The sequence below is a fragment of the Trachypithecus francoisi genome, unplaced genomic scaffold (genome assembly GCF_009764315.1).
Source record: "Trachypithecus francoisi isolate TF-2019V2 unplaced genomic scaffold, Tfra_2.0 Lachesis_group13, whole genome shotgun sequence".
Classification (NCBI taxonomy): Eukaryota; Metazoa; Chordata; class Mammalia; order Primates; family Cercopithecidae; genus Trachypithecus; species Trachypithecus francoisi.
The window spans coordinates 90,381,399-90,406,611 of record NW_022681458.1 but is presented as its reverse complement, the minus strand read 5'-3'; the positions used below and the strand labels follow the sequence as shown (position 1 = coordinate 90,406,611).

The following is a 25,213-nucleotide window of genomic DNA, read 5'->3' as shown; positions in this document are numbered from 1 at the left end:
CCTCCAGATTTATTTTGCCTTTTGTTATGTGCCCCTCTTATTAACTGTACCCGCATTCACTTAGTGACCTAAGCTTAGAAACAAGGTATAAATCCTCCCCAGCCCTTAAGTCTAACCAATCAGTTTCATTTCATATTTCTGACATTTGTCCACCTTTCTTCATTCAACGTGCCATCGACCCCATCTAAGCTGCCATCATTCACTTGAACTGCTTAGTCCTGGCCTCGTACTGGCTCCCTGCTTTTGCTGTTTCTAATCCGTTCTCTGCATAGCACCTATTGTTATCTTTGAAAAACAACTTCATTATGTTATTTATCTGCTTGAAAGCCTTCAGTGGCTTCCCGTGGCACTTTAGATACAATAAAATATATTGACCCTGGCCTGCATGTCTAGGCATGATATGACTTTGACTCACGTTTCCAACTTCATCTTTTTCTCATTCCTTCTCTTTTACTTTCTCTCTGGCTCTTCTGACTTTTTTCAGTTCCTTAAATGTGGAGAGCTAATTCCTGCCTTTGAGGCTTCCCTTGTTCACTGTGCCCAGTGTGCTTTCGTCCGCCCTCTGCCTGGCCAATCCTTCTCATTTATTGGGACTCATTTGTTACTTTTTCCTGAGAAGTTTTTCCAGACTGTCTAATCTAAGACTACCCTCTGATAACCTCTCTCAAGCCTTACCAGAGTTTAAAAAGCTTTGTTTGTTTCATACGTGTCTCCGGACCATCACACAGTGCTCTCTGGGAACCGGGTCTGTTTGGATTCCCACCGTGCCACCCAGCATGTTGCACAGGGCTTGTACAGGGGCAGTGCCCCATAAACATTTGTTGAACGAAATACTATTTAATCAAAATAAGAGTTATCTGGAAGGGGTATCTTGCCTTTCTCTTTGCAGAAAACGACAGAGCCTGCGTGTAATTCCTGTGGCGATGTTTGCCAAGTGCTTCCACAGAAATGTCCAGTAGAGTACTAATAGAAGGTCATAAGCTATTGCCATTTTGCTCTCCTGCAAAAAAAGCTTGGTGGCATCTTCAGAGTTTGTCCTTGGGAGCCTAACAGACTAGGTTTAGGTCCTGTCTTTGTTCCTGTAAAGCTGTGCAACCTTGAGCAAGTTAAACAAATTCTCCCAGGTCTATTTCCCTATATATTAAATGGAGAAGATTGTATCTATCCCACATGCTTGTTATGCGTATTAACTGAGATTACGTATGCAAAGTGCTAAATGTAGTGCTTGGCACCTTGTAGGAGTTCAGGCATTCTTTTTCTTATTCCCTTTATATCTTGAGATTAATGAGGACTCAAGAGGAAAAGAACTCATTTAACTTATAATCTTGTTGTTCTTACTTAATGCGTAATCATACCTGGGGCACTAACGTGAAGGTCAACACAAGTTTAAGAGGAAAACCTCCTTCTCTGGAGTGCAAATAAGCAATGATGGACTGACCATTTACCAGTAAATAACATTAGACTTCCTCAGATACATATGAAATTCGCCTTTGCCTTATCCCAGGAGTTATTTTTTAACATTGTCAAATTGTAATAACTAATAATTACAAATAGATTTTTTCCATTGTAGTTCAAGTAGATATTCCATGAAGATAGACCATATGAAAACATTTTCCCATATTAGATGTTTCTATATCTAAGAAGCGTTGGCAGTACCATTGAAAACTCTTTATAAAGTCCAAAGCTCTTCAAAGTAATTGTCAAGTTGGGGGGGGTCAATTAAAATATTAAATATTTTAGGCTAGGCACAGTGGCTCCTACCTGTAATCCCAGCACTTTGGGAGACTGAGGCAGGCAGATCACCTGCAGTCAGGAGTTGAAGACCAGCTTGGCCAACATGGTGAAACCCCGTCCCTATTAAGAATACAAAAATTAGCCAGACATGGTGGTGAGCTCCTGTAATCCCAGCTACTTGGGAGACTGAGGCAGGAGAATCACGAACCCGGGAAGCAGGGTGAGCCGGGATCGCGCCATTGCACTCCAGCCTGGGCAACAGGAGTGAAACCCCATCTCAAAAATAAATAAATAAATAAATATTTTAAAGACAGGTTATTGTAAAATCTGATGGGTTAGACTCAAATAGGTGGTAGATATACTTAGGGCATACCAATCTAGATGTTAGATTGAGTTTAAAGGAAAATGCTTGGGTTAATTTATCATAATCAATGGTTGATTCTCTATCTTTAAGTCAGGACAGCACACTCACCTTTGCCTCTATTAAACTTATTTCACCCTATAACATGAGACAATAGCCATAACCAGGGGAATTGTTTCTCCCTAAGCCAAGTCCTTCAGAGAGCTTGCAGCTTGAGCATTGAACATTCAAGACCTTTGCATTTGTCTGCTTGAATATTGACCCAGATAAGGGACCGCATTGTCTATTTAGGGAAAGGTATGACAGTGTTGATGCCAGGGGATAGACAGGATGATAAATAGATGTAATACTTCAATCGACTACTTAGCTCAGTTGTTCAGCGCATGAGAACTTTGGGGAGGCCAAAAGATTAGATCTGAATTCTTTCTGAGGCTCTCTTACTCTGCCATGGTCTTTTGCCAAAGACCTTACCTTGCATCCAAATGTAGTATCTTAAAAATGTGTATGATTGGTCATTTGGGACATTAGATTCATGATATGTGAAAGTACCCGGAAAAAATCCATGACCAGCACTACAGAAGGTGTGCTGTGTTAAGAAGGGGGTTTATGTGAGTGCTGATGTCTGGACATCTCAATTGGCTCATGATTAATTTCCTACTGCAAACTCACCTTCATAAACCAATGTAAGCTAAACTGAGAGTTGTGGTTATTAATGTTGACATAAATGTTAACATATGTCCTCAAGAATACTGTCATCTCACAGAAGGGACAAAGAATAGTTGCGTCATTGTCTTGTTTTTTGTTGTTTTCCTTGTAGTTGTTTATCAAAGTTGAGTATAATTTGAATCTGTCAGTGGTTCTGGTCATTGAGCTCTCTTTTGGTGTTTTCTGTTTTGTGTCTGGTGGGGCTACAGTGCTTTACAAAGAAATTGGATACCTTCTGAACTTTTTGTTAAGTAGAAAGGGAGTCTGCCAGAGACAAGGCATCACCTTTGCTAAAATGCAAGTCTGATTGTTCAAAGCAGATCATCTCACATGTCCCAACATAGAACTTCAGAGTTTCCCGTCTTTCATCCAACCAATTTGATGTTTAAGCGATTTCTGTGGGTGTTTTGTTTTAATCAGATACTAGGAATTGAGAGAAAGTAATGAAAAAACCATAGTGGTATTAATTGGTCTGCCTGCAAGTTACCAATTTGGAAGCCTGCTGTGGAATGTGACATCTTTTCTCCTCTCTCTTTTTTTTTTTTAATAGAATGCTATGAACCTACCTCCTGACAAAGCCAGGTTACTGCGGCAGTATGACAATGAGAAAAAATGGGAACTGATTTGTGATCAGGTAAGAAACAGTGACACTTTCTTTTATGAAAAAAGGAATGAAAGAAGAGATCCAGTGTGAATTTTATGGTATATCAATTATATCATGATTGAAAAACAAGATATTTGCTTCTGCAACAGAGATAGGAAAAAAAAGAGAAGAGAACTTCAGAGAAATAACGATATGTTTGTGTGGATCTTCTTTGGATCCCAGTTTGAATAAGCTAATTATTAAAAAGACTTCCTGAGAAAATTAGGAATATTTGATTAGTGACTGAGATGATTCCAAGAAATTATTGTTGATTTTGTTTGATGGTAAAGTACATAGAATAATACTGGGCACATAGCAGGTGCCTCTAAACTTGTGTGGCTGCCTCTGTTGCTGCTGAAGGGCCCAGATATTAAATATTGTGACCGTTATTGTTTTTATTTTCAACTCGTGCTCAAAAGATTCAGGGAAAGTTATATCAAATTGATATGGTTTGGCTGTGTCCCCACCCAAATCTCATCTTGAATTCCCACATGTTATGAGAGGAACCCGGTAGGAGGTAATTGAATTATGGGGGCAATAATTGAATTATTTCCCAGGCTGCTGTTTTCATGATAGTGAGTAAGTCTCGTGAGATCTGATGGTTATCTTAAGGGGGAGTTTTCCTGCACGAGCTCTTTTCTCTTGTCTGCCTCCATGAGACATGCCTTTCACCTTCATGATTGTGAGGCTTCCCCAGCCACATGGAATGGTGAGTTCTCCATTAAATATCTTCCCTTTGTAAATTGCCCAGTCTTTGTTGTATGTCTTTATCAGCAGTGCAAAAACAGATTAATACACAAATATATCATTATCTGTTATCCAAACATACTTTACGGTTTGAATAGCAGTTATATGATGCTGTCAGAAAAAGCTTCAGCTATACATTTCCAGTCTAAAAATATTAATGCAAATCTTATTTGTGAAGGCTTAAAATGATGACTGCGGGGTGGTGTTGATATCTAACATCACAGGACACCCCTGGGCCCCAGTGCTGTGTGCACACAAATATTAATTTTACTTCTTGGATACAAATACTAATTTTACTGCTTCTTAAGCATGTAACATGGATATAGTATATGTTAGGATATATGTTATAGGAAAAGTACACAAAGTAATAGATAATGTTAAAGAAATTGATTTCCAAAAGAAACTATATGAATATGTGTGTGAGGACCTGTAGAGAAATTATTTCAGGTTTCAGTTCCATGAAAAATTACCATATGGACTTGGTGAATCATGGAACTGGTCATTGTTTTCCTTGGTTGCTAAGATGCTCAGAGCCAGATTTGTGGCCTGAGCCACAAATTTGGTATAAATGGTTGTAAGAGACCATTTATACCAACTACACAGTACTTCAATGACATATGTTTTACCAACCTCATCCATGGCTTCATCTAAGTATTCCTGCCTGCATTTTCCCTCCACACTGATTTCCTCACTGAAAAAAAAACTTACATGAAGTTGTAAACATTTGTAAATTATCATTTTGAACAAGATAAATATAAATATATCAGCATTACTGGTGAACAAAGATTATTCCTGCATTGATAACTAAACTGAAATGTTCTCTATGCTATAGGCATTGTATAAATTGGTGCATTGAACCTTTTCTGCTTCTTTCTAAGGAAGCAAATATGGAGTGTCACAATAAATGCTTTCTCATGACCTGACTTTATCATGAAGTGGCACTTCATTATTTAATTTGGGGCATCAGCTTTTTCATACTTCTATATGATTGCATTAGTCTATCACTTGGTTTTATAAGTATTTAAGTGTATTTCCCTCAAGAGTAAGTTCCCTTAGATATGGGCCTCTAACAACTTGCTTCGTGCTTGAAAACGTGCTTATTGAAAACATGTTGAATGAAGAAAATAATAGCTAATATGGAAGACAGTGGAGAGGAAGCTTGCATTATTGGCAGAGAAGGCAGAAGGGAGAAAGCAGTTAAAAGAGGTGGCCTGGAAGACTAAGCAGAAGTTTACTGTTTCCATATCCTTTTCACCTTCCTCTACCTGTCAGTGTGGTTTGTTTTTGGTAAAGGAAAAGCAATTCACTGCTCATTTCTCGGAATTGTTTTAAAGAGAGAAGGATGCCATTTTTAAATGTAATAATTCAGTGGTACTAAATACATTCACGTTGAAGATAAATATTTCTTAATATGACAGATGCTGTTAGGAATAGAGAATAAATTCCAGAAATTCTGTCCCAAATTTAACCAAATTAAGATTAAATCCCAAAGAGCTTTCTATAGTAAAAATATTGCAGAAATGCCTCTTCGTCCTTTCCTGGCTCATTGCATAAATATAAAGATGACCTGAGCTTCTAGTGAGTCTCAAAGGTTAAGGTAAAATGGGAGACATGTCTAACTAATTCTGGAGGGAGTGGAGCTACGGAAGCCACAGAAGAGAGACATCTCTCCTGGATTTTGGGTGCAGTGAGGTGTATCCCGGTGTACCCATTTCTATTTTATAGTAGGTGAACAGAGTTCCCATGAAGACATTATGAATTTAAGGACTCTGTGGGGAGACAGAGGCAAATTTTGTAGTGTGAGCGTAGAAAACTGGAAATGTCAGGTTCCTTTGATAACTGCAAATAAAACCCCTGAAGCTCCTTAGCTGTAAGAGCTCTTTCAGTGGTATTTCCACTTATGGAAAGAGAGAAAGTCCCTTAATCTCACTTGCGCCTCAATTTTTGGTACAGACCCTGTGCTGCATGTTTTGGTTTTGGGGCTTTTGCCATTTCCCGCAAGTTTAGAGCTCTTAGCACAGTGGGTACTATGGATAAATGCTGGTTTGGGGGGTTAGAGATCCTGGATGAATTTAGACTTTTAGATCATTTATATCTGGAAGGGTTGTTAGAGACCGTTTATCCCAAGCCACTCTGACTACTTTTTCTGTTGAAAAAGTTCACACATGCTTGTCCAAGAAAGCATGTGGAGGAGCATGTGGAGTGAAGTGCAAGTCCCTTCGCCTTTCCTATCTGTTCCCCAAGCCCCTTATTTTATAGATGATGAAACTGAGGTTCATAGAGCCTAAATGACCAGGCCAATGGTAGGGTCACCCAGATAGTGAAACGAGAACATGTATTTCCAAACTCTACTCACAAGCTTTTTCATTTGCTGCCTGTTATCCCAGGGATCTGGAAACAAGCCCTTGCAGCAAAAATTATAGTAGGTAAGGGTTTCTCACCAAGGTTTTGTGTGTGGCTGCTCAAGTGATTTAGGGAGTGTCTTAGCTCCTGAATTTCCTGTTACCTAGAAGTTAGATTTAAAGGCATTACAGATTGATGTTGAACATCTTTGTCAAGAATATCATAGAAAAATAATGTCTGCTTGTCCCATCATTAAATAAGTTTGGCCAATGACAACTTGATGGCCCCATTGTGTAACTGTGTTTTCCCCTTATGTTGGACAGAATTCTGTTTGGTGTTACTTTGACACCATATATACGTCCAGTTACCTATCAACCTTGTACCCAATGGGTTTGAAACCAATTGACAATCTTTTGCTGAATCAGTTTCATTACAAATTGGAAAAAGATGATTTTCTAATCTCTCTTTCCTTCTATTAATACATTAAGCTAGTAACTAGAGCTTTTCAACTGGGTCTTGGTTTATCCTGGAATGTAATTATTCCTGGAATTTTCCCCCTCAATTGCCATTTTTTTAAGTAGAATTTGGATTAATAGATACCACAAAAGATGAACAGTGGGTTTTCTCTGGCCTCCTTTTTTGAGTATCACTATGAACTCATGAATTTTCATGGATTCAATCATGTTTCAATCAATGTGATATTATTTTTGAGGCTCATATGATCACTTCTTTGATCTGTGGGAATCCCTTGGTGCTGGTTCTTGTGTCCTTTTCACATGACCCTATTAATCCTTGAGAGCTTGTTTTATGGTATGAAACGTATCTTCTTTGTATCTTAACTTGTATCTTCTTTGCCCAGGCCTAGGATAAGTCATTTCTCCGATGATCCCTTTTCTTTTTAGAGGGAGATAGTATTAGAGATGAGCAAGTGTGTGCAAAATGTTTTCATAGCTGCTGAGTGACTTTGCTTCTTAATGTAAGTTTTTAGACCTTAAAAATACACGTCCAAAAATTATGAATTCAATATTTTCAAATCAATTTTCATTAATTTGCTTAATCTCTTTGATTTTATAGTTACCTTTCTTTTACAATGAAATGTTTGATTCCTAACAGTAATATAATTATTTACCTTTTTCTGTCATATAAAAACTTTCAAAACAATATGAGTATCATTACTACCTAAAACATTACTAACTAAATTACTGACTGTAGTATAAGGATTTTTGTAGCTTTCTGTGCACCAAACGATAGGGTAACGAATAGATACTATCTTAGTGTCCTATGGCTGCCATAACAAATTACTGCACATTTGGTGGCTTACAATAACAGAAGTGTGTTCTCTCACAGACCTGGAGACCAGAAGTCTGAAATCAGGCTGTTTACGGGGCCTTGTCCCTCCCAAGGCCCTAAAGGAGATTCCTTCCTTTCCTCTCCTTCCTTCTGGTGACTCTGGGCATTCTTTGGCTTGTGACTGTGTAAATCCAATCTCTGCCTCCATCCTTACCTGGCCTTCTCTTCTCTCTGTCTTCTCTTGTCTTTTATAAGAACAGTTACTGGATTTAGGGCCTACATGGATAATCTGGGATGATCACATCTTGAGATCCTTAACCTCATGACATCTGCAAACACCCTTTTTCCACAAGTGGTTATTATACTCACTGGTGGTTGGGGGAGGAGGTTAGGACATGGCCATATCTTTTGGGGGTCACCGTTCAACCCACTACAGACACTAAGATATATAATGATTCATATAGTAGATTTTAATTTACATAATCAGGTTAGATATTGTTGGTCACTGGGGGTCAAATTCTACACAATCAGGGACCCAGGTGAGGCTATTTTCAACACACAGCTTCCGCTTCACCCTGGGAATCATCTCTTTCCAAACAAAGGGAGAAAGAACATGCAGGTGCACACCTGGGAAGTCTCTGGGACAGGCCTGGAATTGGCACACATCACCTACACTCTTATTTTGTTGACAAGGACCTGCAAAAAAGGATGAGAAATGGAGACTAGCTGAGCACCCAGAGGGAGAAGAAAATGTTTACTAAACAGCGACTGCTAGTCTCTGGCACGATTACCGATTTTGATAGTCTTACGGTTCATTTGTTTTAGGTTGTATTCAGTATTAAAACTTGCCCTTGTGTATTCATTAATTTATTCATTGACTAGTCACTTAGTTGTCTAGGCGAGGGAAAGGAAAGAGTGAGGTGAGACATGGAGTGTGGGTCTGAGTTTTCCTTATAAGTCAGGGAAAAGACTCCAAATGGTTGGTAGTACCAATTTGTTTGTCCCAAGTTCCAGCAATGTACCAGACAAGAATTGATTGTGGGATGTGGTTATTTTTGCCACACCTCAGAAAAAATAAAAAGGGGTATTTTGTGTCTGCTATCTTCTGCTTGAGTTTTTGAAGGGACTGTTCATTTTCTTAAGCTCTCCAAACCTGAGGAAAGGCACTGAGTTAATTGATGTTGAAAAGAAGTCAGGTTTCTTTTCATTTCCTTCCTAAAAGCAGTTTCCTTTCCGTTAAGACTCACTCCAGGTCTCTGATTCTTTGATTCTAAAACACTGGAAAGCAATCAAATAGCAGATGCCAACTCTTTGTATGTTGAGCTCTTGGAGTTTTGGAAAGTTGGGTCTGAACCTAGAAGTGAATTTACATTACATCTTTCCTCCTCTTGGCCTATAGCTTTCATAGTGGAGAGAAAAGTGCTGGCCTACACCCTACAGAGACTGAAGTAGGGGGAGAGACAAAGGGAGAAAGGTAGTAAAAAGAGGAGAGGAAACAATTATTGTTTTAAAACCGTCCTTTTTGGTTGCTTGATAGAAATACTCTGTCAGCAATGCTGTTTGGTATTCGTTGTCAGAGCTGGACATCGAGGGCTTAGTCTCGTTTGAAATGTGTAGGCTTTAGAAGGAGCAAGATAAGTGGGGGGGAAAAAAGAAAAGAAACTTTTAGGTTGTATTTTGCCAAAATGTGTATCACAGTGCCTGCCTTCCTGCCTGGTAATACAAATGGAATTATAGATCCTCCACTCCCACCCCACCTTTTAAAAATGACTTAATTGCCTGAGCTGGCTTAGGCTAAGTGGTTGTCTTGTTTGAAGCAAAGTTTATCATATGAATGACTTTTATAAACTTGGGGACACTGAGGTTGATCTTTGACACTATCTTTTAGAAAATCATTGCTAAGCAAATTAAAATGATTTATTAAGGCAGGTTAGCTAAGAATTTCTACCAAGTGATACAGATACTATTTTATTTCATTTTTAACAGTTGGCCATTTGACTCATCATCTTTGCTTGTGGAAGGCTGCTGTTGCTCACCTTTCACTCACACACACACACACACACATAAAGTCAAATGACTTTCTAGAAGTTGTACAGCAAGTGCTTGAGCTGAAACTAAAACTGAAGTCTACTGATGCCTGATTCTGGAAAATTTTATGTTTAAAAAAGTTTTTTGAGAAAACCACCATACAATTGTAGCCTCTTCACCGTCAAGCAATTAAATGATTAACTTCACCTTGTGAAGAGTGATGTGCTAGATGCTATGACCATCATGCTTCAGAAAATATTATGCCGAATGTTTCAAAACAAGGTTGAAAAAAGATTAAGACATACACTTAAAAGCAAACTGTAAAAGACTAAATATATAATGGAACACCCTCAGCCCAGATACATACTCTTTCCTGGTTGCCTGCAGTGTTCTTGATGAACTTTCAAGGAAAGAAAGAGTTTAAAGGAGTCATTTTCTAAAGTCATTGGGGAAATTGAGGTGTCTACAGTCTTTATCCCTGCTGCAGTAGTAAAACATTTATGTAGGTAGCAGAAATACAAGGTAAATTGGTTTAAATTTCTAATGATACTGTAGGTATTTGGTAGTACGGGAAGATAGGAGGAAAACGAATTAGAAATATGGTTTGGGTTTTGTAAGAAACAGCTATACATAGGGCAAAGACTGTGTATAACCTCCACAAACATGGCGGATACTAGCTGTGGATGAGTCCAAGGCTTGTAGCAGCACCTTCAGGTACTAGAAATATCATTATACAGATGGTTCTTACCCGTAAAACCTCTGTTGGTTCTCTTCACAATCAGTTTGACCACAGCCACTCAGTTATTGATATATGTACCCATATTTCCTGTTAGAGTATAACTTCAAGTCAGTCTAAAATCCTAGAAGATGAACACATCTAGCAGGTTAGGTGTGTGCTTATATATCTTTGCCCTCATCAGTGACCCATTTAGAGGGACCTTCTATGCCTATCCTTAGATCCTATTTGAAAGCTTGGCTTAGTAACTGATTTTGACCATGTGGGTCAAAGATTGAAACTATTGTTTGCTTAATCATGGGATCTGAAGATGAAAAGAAAGAATGTGGGGTTTATTAGAAGGGGTGTTTGTGTTTATTATGCTAAATGTAAAATTAAGATGTAAGATCTTTTTTTTCCTGTTGAAACAGAGTCTTGCTCTGTCACCCAGGCTGGAGTGCAGTGGCGCCATGTCTGCTCATTGCAACCTCCCCCTCCTGGGTTGAAGCAATCCTCCTGCCTCAGCTTCCCGAGTAGCTGGGACTACAGGCGCCCAACACCACGCCCAGCTAATTTTTGTATTTTTAGTAGAGACAGGGTTTTGCCATGTTGGCCAGGCTGGTCTTGAACTCCTGGCCTCAGGTGATCCCAAAGTGCTGGGATTACAGGTGTGAGCCACTGTACCCGACCTAAGATATAAGATCTAAGGGGAAAGCATACAGTGGGATCACTGGAGCCTGGGTTTAAGATGTGGGTCTTCAAGTTTATTAGCATATGTTGCTTTAGTTTTTATGTTTTAGAAGGAGAGTATTTATATATCTAGGAGAATGGGATGTGGTTTAGGGGTGGGGTGAGGTACAGAAGTTGGATCAAGGTAGTGAATTAAGCAAATATGAAATGACAGTGAAGTCATATTAATGATTTGAGGTATGGAGGTACATTTGGAGCCTGATTAAAAAATTGTGATGCAATTACCTTAATTTTTAATTCTTTAAATAGAATTATGAATGATATGTTTTTGAAATAGTAAAACTAAGGTTTATAGGATCCCTTAGAGTACTTTATTTCCTGCAAAAGTATTAATTGACAAAGATGAATATTTGGCTTGTGTCTGGTGCATTTCTTTCATTAGGGCGAGGTAAACTTTTTCAAGAGAGTTGTGCTCAGTAACAAGGTAAATAAATATCTCTAAAATTACTTTGATAAACTTTTTAATTATTTTTGTTGAGGTCTAGTTTATATATAATAATGTTCACCAGTTGTGTTTTCCCAAGTGGCTAGACCGTTTTGCATTCTTACCAGCGATGTAATAGAGTCCCTGTTGCTCCAAATCCTATCAACCCTTGGTATTGTCAGTCTTTTAAAATTCTAGCCATTTTTATGGGCATATGGCAGTATCTCACTGTGGTTTTCATTTGCATTTCCCTAATGACTGATGATGTTGAGCATCTTTTTATGTGCCTGTTTGACATTTTTATATCTTTGTTGAAGGATCCGCTCTGTTCAAATCTTTTGCCTATTTTAATTTTTTTTTTTTTTTTTTTTTGAGGTGGAGTCTCATTCTCTTGCCCAGACTGGAGTGGAGTGGCATGATCTTGGCTCAAACCTCTGTTTCCTGGGTTCAAGTGATTCTCCTGCCTCAGTCTCCCAAGTAGCCAGGATTACAGGCATGCACCACCATGCCCAGCTAATTTTTGTATTTTTAGTAGAGACAGGGTTTCACCGTGTTGGCCAAACTGGTCTCGAACTCCTGACCTCAAGTGATCCACCTGCCTTGGCCTCCCGAAGAGCTGGGATTACAGGTGTGAGCCACTGTACCTGGCCTCTTTTGCCTATTTTTAAAAAGTGAGTTATTTGTCTTAGCTGTAGAAGTTTTAAACAATATTCTGGATACAAGTCTTTATCAAACAAATACTTGGCAAATATTTCATTAGTTTTTGTCTCACTTTTTAGTATTTATAACAGTATCTTCTGAAGAACAAAAGTTTTTCTGATGAAATTGAATTTACTTTTTAAGTGGCTCATGCATTTTGTTTCCTAAGAAATTTTTTGTCTACCCTCAGGTCACAGAGATTATCTCATATGTTTTCTTCTGGAAATTTTACAGTTTTGGTCCTTATATTTTAGTGTATAATCTATTTTGATATATGGGATGAGTTAAGGGTGGAGTTACACTTTTTCTTCATCTATCTATCTGTCTATCAATCATCTGTCTATCCATCCATTCATCCATCTATGCTTCTATATTTATCTATCTGCACCTCCAACTGTTTCAGCACAATTTATTTAATAGACTGTTCTTTTTTCATGAATTACCTTGGTATCTTTGAAAACCAATTGGCCATATACATGTGGGTCTATTTTTGTGTTCTCTATTCTGTTCTACTCATCTATATTTTTATTTTTATGCCAATATGTCTCTGGTTTGATTACTGTCTTGAAATCAGGTAGTGTCAATTCTCCAACTTTTTCTTTTGCTAAATTATTTTGGCTATTCTGGTTCCTTTGCATTTTAATATAAATTTTAGAATCAGTTTGTCAGTTTCTAAGAAGAAACTTCCAGGATTTTGGCAGAACATGCGTTGACTCTGTAGATCAATTTCAGTAGAATTGACCTTTATACAATATTGACTCTTCTGATCTATGAACATGGTATCTCTATTGATTTAGTTGTTTTTAATATCTTGCAGGAATTTTTTGACATTTCTGGTAGTATACAGGTCTTACACATATTTTAAATTTATCTCTAAATATCATGGTTTTGGGTACTATTTTAAGGGATATATTTTTAAAATGTTTCCAATTTTTTGTTCCTAGAGAAATATTGTTTTTGAACAACCTCCCACCACTTCATTTATGCCTTTGTAGAGAGAGATGGTTTATATTATATCATCGTACTTATCAAAACCCAGTTTTATAATTAAACACTATTTTATGGCTTCTGTAATAGAAACAACTGCCCTGGATAAAAGTTGAAGTTGAGTATTCTCAGCTTGGTTCCTATGTTTAAATCTGTCCCTACATTAAGTAAAAGCAAGTGGTAAGGGTAGGATGATTAAGATCTGATGAATTTCTCTTACTTTCAATTATTCTGTTCACAAGCATACTTTCTTTCCATGTATCAGACACTTCCCACCACTTACTGATATTAGTGGAAAGTAGCTTCTGGCTCCTCCCATGCTACTTGCTTTAAAGTTTCACTGACAAAACTTACCACCTTACTAAATATTCCAGTTCAGTTTGATTCAGCTAGCACCTATTGAAGTTGTGATAATTATACTCACAGTTTGTACATTGTTTGAATTGAGGCCAATGGAGTTTTAGAGAGGCAGTTAATTTAACTGTAGTCAGAAAAGCAATTCTTAAAATTGGAGCTTGTGATTTTTAAAAAATTCTTGAGTAATTGAAAAATATTAGTGCTCTTGAATTGCCTAATGGTTTCTACAAGAACTCTTAAGGCTTACTTTGTCTGTTTTTGTTTTTTTTTTTCTGATCAGATTTTGAACTCTGATCTCTCCCAACCTCCTATGTTTTATTTGTATGATACGTGACCATCTCTGGGGACTCTGAAAGATCATCTGTACTTTCCTTTTGTTTGAAAGGCATTCCTAAGTAAAAGCAGTAGGATTAAAGAAACCTACTCAGTATTACAGATTAGAAAATGAGTTATAGGATGTTTTGGTCAGGAGAGACTCATTGGACTAGAAGAAATTCTTGCTAGTCTAAATAAAAGAAAGCATTTGGAAAAGTCTCATCAGAGGTTATTTTCAGTCTGAGAGCTGTAATGGAACACTTGGAAAGTTGTCCTCTCCTCTTCAACTAGCAAAATGATTTCATATTCAGAGCTGAAGAATGTTTTGAGGCTCTCCAAGAAACTATGGCTGTGGAATGAATCTGACGTGCTGATTTTTCAAGTCTGGTGCAGAAATAGCCAACTTTAAAAGTTGGGAACGGAGGAAAAGAGGCACACAGTATTAATCATGTGTTTCTCGCTATTCAAGACTCCTTGTTGTCCATCCTGTATTCCTAACTTATTATTTGACATCCGCTGCCATTTGTTCCAATTTACCATATAGATCCTTTGTGCAATTTTCATAAACTGGATTACTAGAACTCAGCTAAACCTCTTGAAGTTATTACCACATATCCTGCCTTTCTCTGCTATTGTTCCCATGTTCCTCATCTGGAAAACTCCTCTGTCTCCTGCCTCTTATACCGTCCCAGGATATCTGTGCACTGCCTGCCTTCCAAAATTCAATTCAAAAGCCACTTTCTCCGGGGAGGTTCCTTTGATCATCTCAGTTGGGAAGAGCCTCACCGTTCTTTGAACTTTGAGAGGATCACATATGGCTCTTATCATATTCTATTTTGTATTACAACTATGTCTGCTGCGTCTCAGAGATGAGATTTAATGCTTTGCAATTGAGTTTATTTCTTTTTGTGCTTTTTACAGTATCTTCTGTATGTGTTCTGGATAGGTGAAAGAGTAAAAACTCTTTTTTAAAGTTTTCGTGTTAGTGCCTGGAAACAGGAGATCCAAACATATTAGTAAGATTTAAAATGTTCAGAGGCAGGGGCTTGTTTAGCAAAATGTTTTCATCCAATAATAACCACTGGGATCCTTCTAAATAGTAGTCCAGCTGGCACTAGCTTCCTCTGGTAGTCATTATACAAATTAGAATCTCATCTGAACTTGCCTTCTTGGCCATCTATTTAGTCAGTAGGCAGGAACTTAATACTTTTTCATTTTCTGTCAATTGTCCTCTCCTGTCTCAACCATCCACAACATGCTCATACGCATACTTTCTGTTGATGGGGACAGTCTGCCAGCTACTCAGAAATTTCAAAATGTTTATTTTGAGGGGAACAAGGAGCATGCATTCTTTTGGGGGCTTTGGTTCTCTCAGTTCTTTGGGAATCTAGGTCTATTTGTGTAAATCGTTTTCTATTTGTATAAATGGTTAGCCCTGGGAGGGCAAGGTGTTAGGGCTTACCTCAGGCCCTCCTGTTTAGGGATGCTGACTGGTCTTGGCAACCCTTTCCCCCTAGCCCACCCCACACCATGCACGTGCACCGTTCTTGGCCTCTTCCATATTGGATAAATCATTTCTGTCCATATACAATATTATTGCAACATTTCATTCTCGTATTTTCTCCTCCCTGTTACTTGTGTCAGCATTCTCTGTTTTAGAGGGTAAAAACCTTGAGGATATGGATTATGCCTGTCAGCTTAACTTTGAAGAGTACTTAGCACTAAGCTAAATCTTACAAATTAGTACTTACTAATGGCAATAGTGCTGGTTGTAATATTGGCTCATTTAGAGACTGCAGTTTGCCTACTCAGCCTTTGGAAAGGATGCCCAACTACTTCCAGCTTCCAGGAAGAAAAACATTCAAATGTAGTGACATTATGTGAACAAAAACAATGCCCTTTAAAGTGTTACTATCTAAAATGAATTATTTTAGGATCAAGATAATAAAACATTAATACTCATGTAATGATGGTGACATCTAATTCATCCCCGAGGATGTTCAAGCAGTTTAGGTAGCTCTGCTAATACACCACTGAAATAGAGCCAATGACTTTGTGGCTGTACCAAACAGGGAAAGAAACTCAACAGTGTGTGCCCTGAGAGCCATTCATTCCCTGAGATTTCTGTTTTCAGATGTCATGTTATAATTTCTTTCCTTAAGCCTCAGAATATGAAGGTATAAGATAAACTGGAATGGAATTCTTGTTTGATTGTGGAGCTGTGTATGTAAATGTGATTTATGGAGCAGAAATACTTATAACATGCTTGTTCTGAGTCTCGCTCACACCAAATTAACCCCAATTAATTTCTCGTGTAATTGGATAGAGAGGATATAAAAGATCAGAAATGCTTAGCTAGATGAGTGGAATGTCCAATTCCAAACCTTTACACAGAAAGGCTTTCAATGACAAACTCTATTAGATTTAAGTGGAGAAACAGGAGGAGGACATGTAGGGAGAGGAGGAACCAAAGAAACAGTTCAGCCTGTTAGAAAGAACTTAAGTCTGCCTGTCTGTATCTAGTAGAAAAGGCCATCTTGTAGCATCGCCAAGGAATTCTGTTAGCTGTAACTTACCTAATTAAATTACTACACCCCTCTCACAGCCCGTCACTTCGTCACTTCGTTCTTTTCAGAATGGTCTAGTTTCCCACCTTGGGTTGCAGTAGACTTGGTCATTAAGTGGAGTCCAGTAAATGTTTTGTCTTTTCCTTGTCTGCAAGGCAGCTATGTGTATAGGCAGCCTAACCTTCCAGGTAACCCACAGGGAAAGAGGAAACTAACGTAAGCCTTAGGGGATTGGGTTAATGAGGAAATGTATGGTTATAAAAGGCATTAGACAGCTTTAGATCTACGAGAGACAGCTGTGGCTCATCAGCAAATGTTCTTTGGCTCTGACATGAGCTTGACTAACTTATGTCTACTGAACCTGCTGGGATACATCCTGTAGAGTGTGCTTATATTCTCTTTGTATACTTTTACACTTTAAAACTTACCCTTAATTTATGAAAGAAGTGACTTGTATGTGACATTTTTAAAAAGTTTAATTCTTTGAACATTATCGAAGATCAACTGTGTGCCAAGTATTCTTTTACATACTGGGACTCAATGAAGAATAGAACATATTTCCACCCTTTAAAAAATGTTTATACGATTAAATTTAAGATGAGCATGCTTATTATAGTGTAGTAAAAAGAACAAGGATCAGAAAGAGTCAGAAAACCTGTGTTTGAACAACAGAAACATTGGAAAAATACATCAGAGATCTTATACGCGCACACACACACACACACACACACACACACAGTATATGATTTCAGGTAAGTCATTTAATCTTTGAGCCTCAGTTCCCTCATCTTCAAAATGGAGATAATATCTACTTGCCAGATATAGAAGCTTGAATGAGCTAAGGAATCTAAAGAATATGATAAACTGTAAAGCGTCATTGAAAGATAAGTTAAAAATTGGAGAAACAAAAAGTACTGCCCCACATGAAAAGGTAATTGTAGTTGAAATATCTCACTAAAAAATATTTGAAGAATATATTTGAAGAATCATCTACTGCACGTAGTTGCTAAAGGCAAGGAGTTGTGAATTACGTTACTTCCAAAATAACCAGAGAAGAGGAAGATTAGGATTAAAATTCATTATCTGGAATATTTTGTGTGAGTTTTTTTGTTTGTTTTTTTGAGATGGAGACTCTGTCGCCCAGGCTGGAGCGCAGTGGCACGATCTCAGCTCACTGCAACCTCTGCCTACCGGGTTCAAGCAATTCTCCTGTCTCAGCCTCCAAAGTAGCTGGGATTACAGGCACGCACCACCACGCCTGACTAATTTTTGTATTTTTACTAGAGATGGAGTTTCACCACGTTGGCCAGGCTGGTCTCAAACTCCTGACCTCAGGTGATCCACCTGCCTCAGCCTCCCAAAGTGTTGGGATTACAGGCGTGAGCCACCGCACCTGACTGTATTTTTATAAGTTCTTAAATAAAACTCATATAAAACTTTCGTGAGAACCACGAAAGAAGGAGAGAGGGAGAAGAGAAAATAAAACTCAGCCTACATCCAGGGATTCAAATAAAACTGTTACAGAGGAAGAATACAAAGCCCCAGTTGTTTCTGTAAAACTTGGGGTTGCCTGTCTAATATCTAAAGGAACCACTGTTTGAGTTATAAATTCAGCACCTGATTTGCCAAACCTTTTCTCTCTGTCTTCAACGTGGCCAATGTGAACAACAGAAACATTGGGAAAATACGTAAGAGAATTTCAGCACCTTGCCAAACACATTTATCTTGAAGCACTTCAGATGGATTATAGGCATCCTATTTGTGTGAATTAATATATTTTGCCCTCTAAATATTAGAATTTTAGATATTGTATTAAAAGTCGAAACTGCTTTGGTTGGCAGTTTTCCGTTACCCATACTTTTAAAAACTGCTTCATATCCCATGTTATTTTCAGGAGCTAGTTGCCTGCTTGTTCGACATCAATGATGTAAGTACCTTTATTACGTCACCAACTTGAGTTGCACTGTGTAGAAATGTTATTCTTAGGAACAAAAATATTCTTTAGTCATGATCAACTATCAGCATGAATTGAAAAGGCACCTGAGAAGTCTTGGTGATCTTGCTCTTTTCGATAGTTACCACCCCTCCACTGAGATTCCCAGCTTTTCCATTCACTTTGATCCTCTTGCAAAAACCATTCAAAATTGGCAGCTTCCATGATTCCATCTTATAGAGGGTGAGTGGAATCAAGAGTGAACTTCAGAACCTTCTTTTTCTGTCCCCCTTCTCCCCATTTGGCACAAGCTTTTTCATGGGTTCCATGGCAGCAGTGGAGGTAGAAAGAAGAGATGGGCAGACGTGCCAAGGCAAATGGCGGCACCCGAGTTTTCTTAGAAGTAGATGCAGTGTGGACCAACTGTGTTTTAAAGCATGAGGCTTCCTTATTTTCTCTTTCTTGGAAATATGTCAGTAAGCTGCTCAAACAAATGAAAAATATGTGGAATACAGCAACAAATACTAAATAAGCATATGTGAAAAAGTGTGAGTTTATTACATGTAGACCTTGTTCATAATTTAAAGTCCTAAGGAAATATAGTCCAGTCAACAGGACCAGCAAATGTGTGTATTTGAGTAAGCCTCTGAGTCGCCACAGTCCCAAGTAGGAAATGAAGAAAAGCTGCCTTTACTGACCGTCAAAGATAGGGCTCACTAAATGAGTGAATGCTAATGTGTTACATGTGCTACTCCACCAAATTTTATTATTGTAAAAATAAAATTGAGCCCAGGAGTTCGATACCAGCCTGGGCAACATGGTGAGACGTTGTCTTTAGAAAATTAGCCGGGTGTGGTGGCCTGCACCTATAGATCCAACTTCTTAGGAGGCAGAAGTGGGAGGATTGCTTGAACCTGGGAAGTCGAGGCTGCAGTGAGCTGTGATTGTGCCACTGCATTCCAGCCTGGGTGACAGAGTGAGGCTCTGTCTCAAATAAATTTTTTTGAATAATTGGAATTATATTATTTAAAAGGGTGATATTTATTTATATTCTGATATCTGTCTGGCATCAGCTGTTGTCATACATGAGGTTGGACATAATGACTGGCTTCTAGATAGCTCATCAGTTCATTTTTCTGAGCTTTTGTGATTATTTTAGCCCTCAGCTGGACTACTGCTAAATCCCCATGGCAATAGGATCCCTTCTGATTCCTTGGTGAAGTGATGGTGATTTTAAAAAAGGAATTTATACACAGACACAGTGATGGCACTCGAGATGTTGAATAGTTGTGAATTACTTAGAAATTGCTCTCAAGATAGAATATTTGGAGGAATAATTAGAAAAAGTATGCTGCTCTTTTTTTTTTTTTTGAGACGGAGTCTCGCTCTGTCGCCCAGGCTGGAGTGCAGTGGCCGGATCTCAACTCACTGCAAGCTACGCCTCCTGGGTTTATGCCATTCTCCTGCCTCAGCCTCCCGAGTAGCTGGGACTACAGACGCCCACCACCTCGCCCAGCTAGTTTTTTGTATTTTTTTATTTATTTTTATTTTTATTTTATTTTATTTTTGTATTTTTTTAGTAGAGACGGGGTTTTGCCGTGTTCGTCAGGATGTTTCGCCGTGTTCGTCAGGATGGTCTCGATCTCCTGACCTTGTGATCCACCCGTCTTGGCCTCCCAAAGTGCTGGGATTACAGGCTTGAGCCACCGAGCCCGGCCACTGCTCTTTTTTTTTTTTTTTTTTTAAGCAGCTTTATTGAGATACAGTTCATATACTACAAAATTCTTCCTGATTGTTTTTAAATAAAGGGAAAATATTAATAGGTGTCCTGCTACAAACCATTTCCCCCTATTTTCAAGGATAAGCAACAAATATAGATTTTAAATAATAAGATTATCTTTTTAGTATTATTACAGTGACCTTTAGCATTTTGAAATCTACAAGCAAGCAAGGCTTCAGTGGACCATGCAGAATGTTCTGCTTCCCTGTGTTGGAGAAGTACAAGTTTCTGTGGGATAAACAAATGCTGGCCACTTGTCAGAGTGAAATACCAAAAAATTCCGTTGTGGAGTAAGCGATAATCAGATTATAAAGAATTAAAGTAAGAAAATACCTTTTGGGTTGTAGGTAGAAAAGAACATGATAAAGATTATCCTCATATCTTTTTTTCTTTTCTTTCTTTTTTTTTTTTTTTTTTTAGACAGGGTCGTGCTCTGTTACCCAGGTTGGAGTGCAGTGGCACAACCAGGGCTCACTGCAGCCTTGACCTCCTGTGCTCAGGTGATTCTCCCACCTCAGCCTCCTGGATAGCTGGGACTACAGGCATGTACCACCATACCCAGCTAATTTTTTGTATTTTTGGTAGAGAGGGGGTTTCACGATGTTACGCAGGCTTGTCCTCATTTCTTGATGAATCTGTTTTTTCCTTTAGAGCTGATTTAAACTTTTTTTGTGAGAAATACAGCATCTATATAGAAAATGTAGTTAAGCCCGAGAACCAGCATCATAAGTAGTATAAAGCCAGCATCTTTGTAACTGCTACTCAGATCAAGAAATAGAACTGCTGGCCTCTTACGAATGTGCCATATTTCCCCTTTTTGATTACGACTTTCCCCACTTCAGTCTTCCAACCATGACTTTCAGGCTGATCATCTCCAAGTATACATATATACACACAATATAAAACCATATATCTATATGTATAGTGTTACCACTTGAGTATGTATCTGTAACCATTAAAGTTTAATGTTGCCTATTTTATAAGTGTTAAGAAATGAAATCAGGTGTTCTTCTTGGCTCAGCATCAGGTTTGTGAGATCCATTCATAGGAGCATGCAGTACATGGCTTGTTTTCATTGTAATCTAGTATACCATTGTATGAATGTAAATGTAAGTACTTGTTCATTTTATGGTTTGTGGACATGTGGCTTCTACCCAGATTTTTACTGTTGCCTGTTCTGCTTTGGACATTAGGGTCTATAAAACCTGAAACACATGGTGTGAATTTTTCAAAGAATGGTTCCTCTTTTGGCAGTATTAGCATAAAACATGTTAGAAATGTTGATTCTTGGGCCCCACCTCTGACCTACATTCAGATATCACCTTGGACGGTGTATTATGTATGTTCATGCTTATTCCAGTGACTGCCTTTGCTCAGGATACTTTTGGATCTTCCAGGTTGGAATCCATTCATGATGGCACACACATGTGTATCCACGCAAACCCACACTCCCCCATTCCAGTTATTTAGCAATTGACTCATTGCTCATATTTGAAAAAAATTAGCTTTATCAGTTTGGGTCAAATGTTTTGTTATTTTCAAAGAGAAAATAAATATCCAAAAGAGAAAGATTTGCCAACATTGAAGATATTCAAGAGAATACGCAAAAGATTGAAGACCTGCTGAAGGAGGACCTGAAACAGGTTGGGCAAAGCACCGTTCCTAGAACGGAAGCTGCAGGGCCCTGTGGAGAAAGCAGTACTGACTCTGGAGTTGAGCACATGTAGGTTCAAACCGACATATATCTGTGACCAGCAGTGTCATCAAACAGAGTTCTGCATTTCTCTGAGCTTCAGTTTTCCTCCTATGCAAAGAGGGGATCACATCTACTACCGAGATGCAAAGCAATGAGTACATAATGACTGCTCACGGGGCCACATGTATACTGTGGATGCCTTTTGGTCATATTTTGGTAACATACTCTGATGTGGCTGTGTCATGGCTTCATACCTTTCATACTTTTGACTTTTGTGCTTTCTGCAGGAACGATTCCAGGTAAAGAATCCTCCCCATACATACATTCAAAAGCTCAAAGGCTATCTGGATCCAGCTGTAACCAGGAAGGTAAGATGGATTTGTTTACACTCTTTGTTGTTGCTTCTTTATTAGTGAGCAGAATCCTCCTGCATTGGAAGAGACCTTCCTTCCTCTGCATTAGAGCCTCTGCCAGAGCCTCCACAAAAAACAACCTTGGGAGACCAACAACGTAAGAAGACAAAGGAAAAAAAACACCCTTCTCACTTGAAGATGTGTATAAAAGTTCTTTCCTGACATGAGAGTCACATACCTCTGATGGTTATTGAGTCACTGTTATTTCCAATTACACAGGGCAGTGAGTGCAGTCCAGAGGTGTTTAGGCCCCTACAAGAGCAGGCTTTGCAAAGGGAATACTTGCCTTTCAGTTTTTTATGCCTTGGTGCATTTCCAGAGACCTTGAAAAAATCACTGGGCCTTTGTCATCCCAGCTGTGCACTCACATCCTGTGTTGATGCTTTTAGCAGCTCCCCTCCTATCCACCCCAACCCCTGCCTCTGGCCTGAGAAGGTAAGCAGAGAATTGTTGATTCCATTCTCAACAGACTCTCTCCTTTTACAAACAAGCCGTGCTTTGTGCAGCCACACAATTGGTTTAAACTGATCCCTTGTGGTAAAGCATGTAGCCTGGTACGGCCCTGTGGGCCTGAATCAGTCCTGGATGTCTCAGGGCAGAGCTGTCCTTGCTCAAAATGGGTGGAGGGGTGCTTTACCAGATAGCGCTTGTTTTTCTGTTGACCTTCTACAAGTCTTGCTTTCAATGCTCCAGCGAAAATATCTCAGGCTGATTCTCTCTGTTGTTTCAATGTGAGATTTATGAGAAAAGAACGGTATACTTTACCTAGTTAGCCACTATTTCCAGGGCTCTTGATGCTTGTATTAAAAAAAATTTTTTTTTCTTTATCTTCTACTCTAACTCTTCCTCCTCTCACCCCCTATCCCCACCCCAATAAAAAAAAGTCCAGCAAAGGAGAACAGCTATTATTTCCTTTTGGAAGTTTCTTGGGCCTTTCTCTTACGGTTAATATGTAGACAAGGGGAAATAAAATCTAGTAGTGATGATGACAGTGGAGTGCAGAACTTCATTGCTGGCTGTATGTCATAGGTGATTTGAATGTGACACAACCTTGAATCCAGGAACGTACCTGTCAAAATATCATTGATACTTCTCCCCTCTTAAATGTGGCACACACATATCTTTTTTTTTTTTTTTTTTTTTGAGACAGAGTCTTGCTCTGTTGCCCAGGCTGGAGTGCAGTGGCCGGATCTCAGCTCACTGCAAGCTCCGCCTCCCGGGTTCCCGCCATTCTCCTGCCTCAGCCTCCGGAGTAGCTGGGACTACAGGCGCCCGCCACCTCGCCCCGCTAGTTTTTTGTATTTTTTATTAGAGACGGGGTTTCACCGTGTTCGCCAGGATGATCTCGATCTCCTGACCTCGTGATCCGCTGGTCTCGGCCTCCCAAAGTGCTGGGATTACAGGCTTAAGCCACCGCGCCCGGCCATGGCACACACATTTCTTTCCAAAAGATCTGTTGTCAGGTCCTACAAATGAAACCGTTGCTCAGTTCTTGTTAATTTTTCTCATTCCTCCTTTTCCCTAAGAACTTGGCAATCTTAATGTCATCAGTTTAAAGAGGTCTGTAAAGGAAGATACACCCAGGCCGGGCACGGTAGCTCACGCCTATAATCCCAGCACTTTGGGAGGCCGAGGCGGATGGATCACCTGAGGTCAGGAGTTCAAGACCAGCCTGACCAACATGGTGAAACCCCATCTCTACTAAAACTACAAAAATGAGCGGGCATGGTGGTAGGTACCTGTAATCCCAGCTACTCAGGAGGCTGAGGCAGGAGAATCCCTTGAACCTGGGAGGCGGAGGTTGCAGCGAGTCGAGATTGTGCATTGCACTCCAGCCTGGGCAAAAAGAACAAAAAACTGCGTCTCAAAAAGAAAAATAAATAAATAAAGACACAGCCATGTACACAAAACACATTCCCAGACGGGTGTTTTTCTGCACTATTTCTTTGCAAAGGGACAGGAAGATCCTATTTTAGAATTGATTTCTAAATGTTTTCTGAAATCCCCAAACTTGTAACCTTCAGGCTAGATGGCTCAGACCTCAGCATTGAGCCCTAATGCTTACCCTGAGCTGAATGTGGCAGAGATGCTGATATTTATACAGAAGACGGAGACCTGAGACCTTTCCTCATGTAGAATTCATCCTACCTCTAAAAGATTCCTTCCACATGTTTCCAGTTCTGAATAGAAAGGAAAAAATATGCACACTCCTAGAGAGTGCTGCTTAGGCCCCCATTTCCATACCCCACGTGGAGGAAGATGCTTAGAAGGATGAGGTGGGCTTCCTCCTGGCACAGTTCCAGTTTTCCTTTAGATCAGCTGTTTTTGGGTTTAGGCAAAGAGAACAAAGTGAAGCAAAACAACAAATAAGCTTCCCAGAAAATGTTTGCTTCCTCACAAATAATAAACTGGAGCAAGACAAAAGATGTCTGTTTGGGCCTTCGTTCCCGACATTTCTGCCCTGGCCCATGTGCGTTCACCTGAATAGCCATGTTTGGTCTGTGCCTCACCTTTCAAGATCAGTCATTCAGCTCAGAAAAAATAAAATGGATGGTGGATTAACCACCCCTGCTTTAATTCTGTCAGGAGCTGGCAGGAGGAAATGATCTGTTCTACACAACATAATTGTAATGCTTAGAGCCTGGAAAAAAAAGGAGATTTGTTGAAATAAGACATGGCTTGCAGTTAAAATGAGCTTAAAATTCTCAGCTGTATTATGGTGGGGG

General features: G+C 39.1%; 1 protein-coding gene across 9 annotated transcripts in view; it reads left to right on the top strand.

The window, feature by feature from the left end:
- FMNL2 (formin like 2) overlaps positions 1-25,213 on the top strand; it is a 318,596-nt gene that overhangs the window by 186,538 nt on the left and 106,845 nt on the right. For all 9 annotated transcript variants that reach the window (XM_033231471.1, XM_033231475.1, XM_033231472.1 and 6 more), the window contains exons 2-3: positions 3,351-3,434; positions 22,362-22,442. In XM_033231471.1, coding sequence (XP_033087362.1) covers positions 3,351-3,434; positions 22,362-22,442 — 165 coding nt within the window. The remainder of the gene's footprint in view (positions 1-3,350; positions 3,435-22,361; positions 22,443-25,213) is intronic.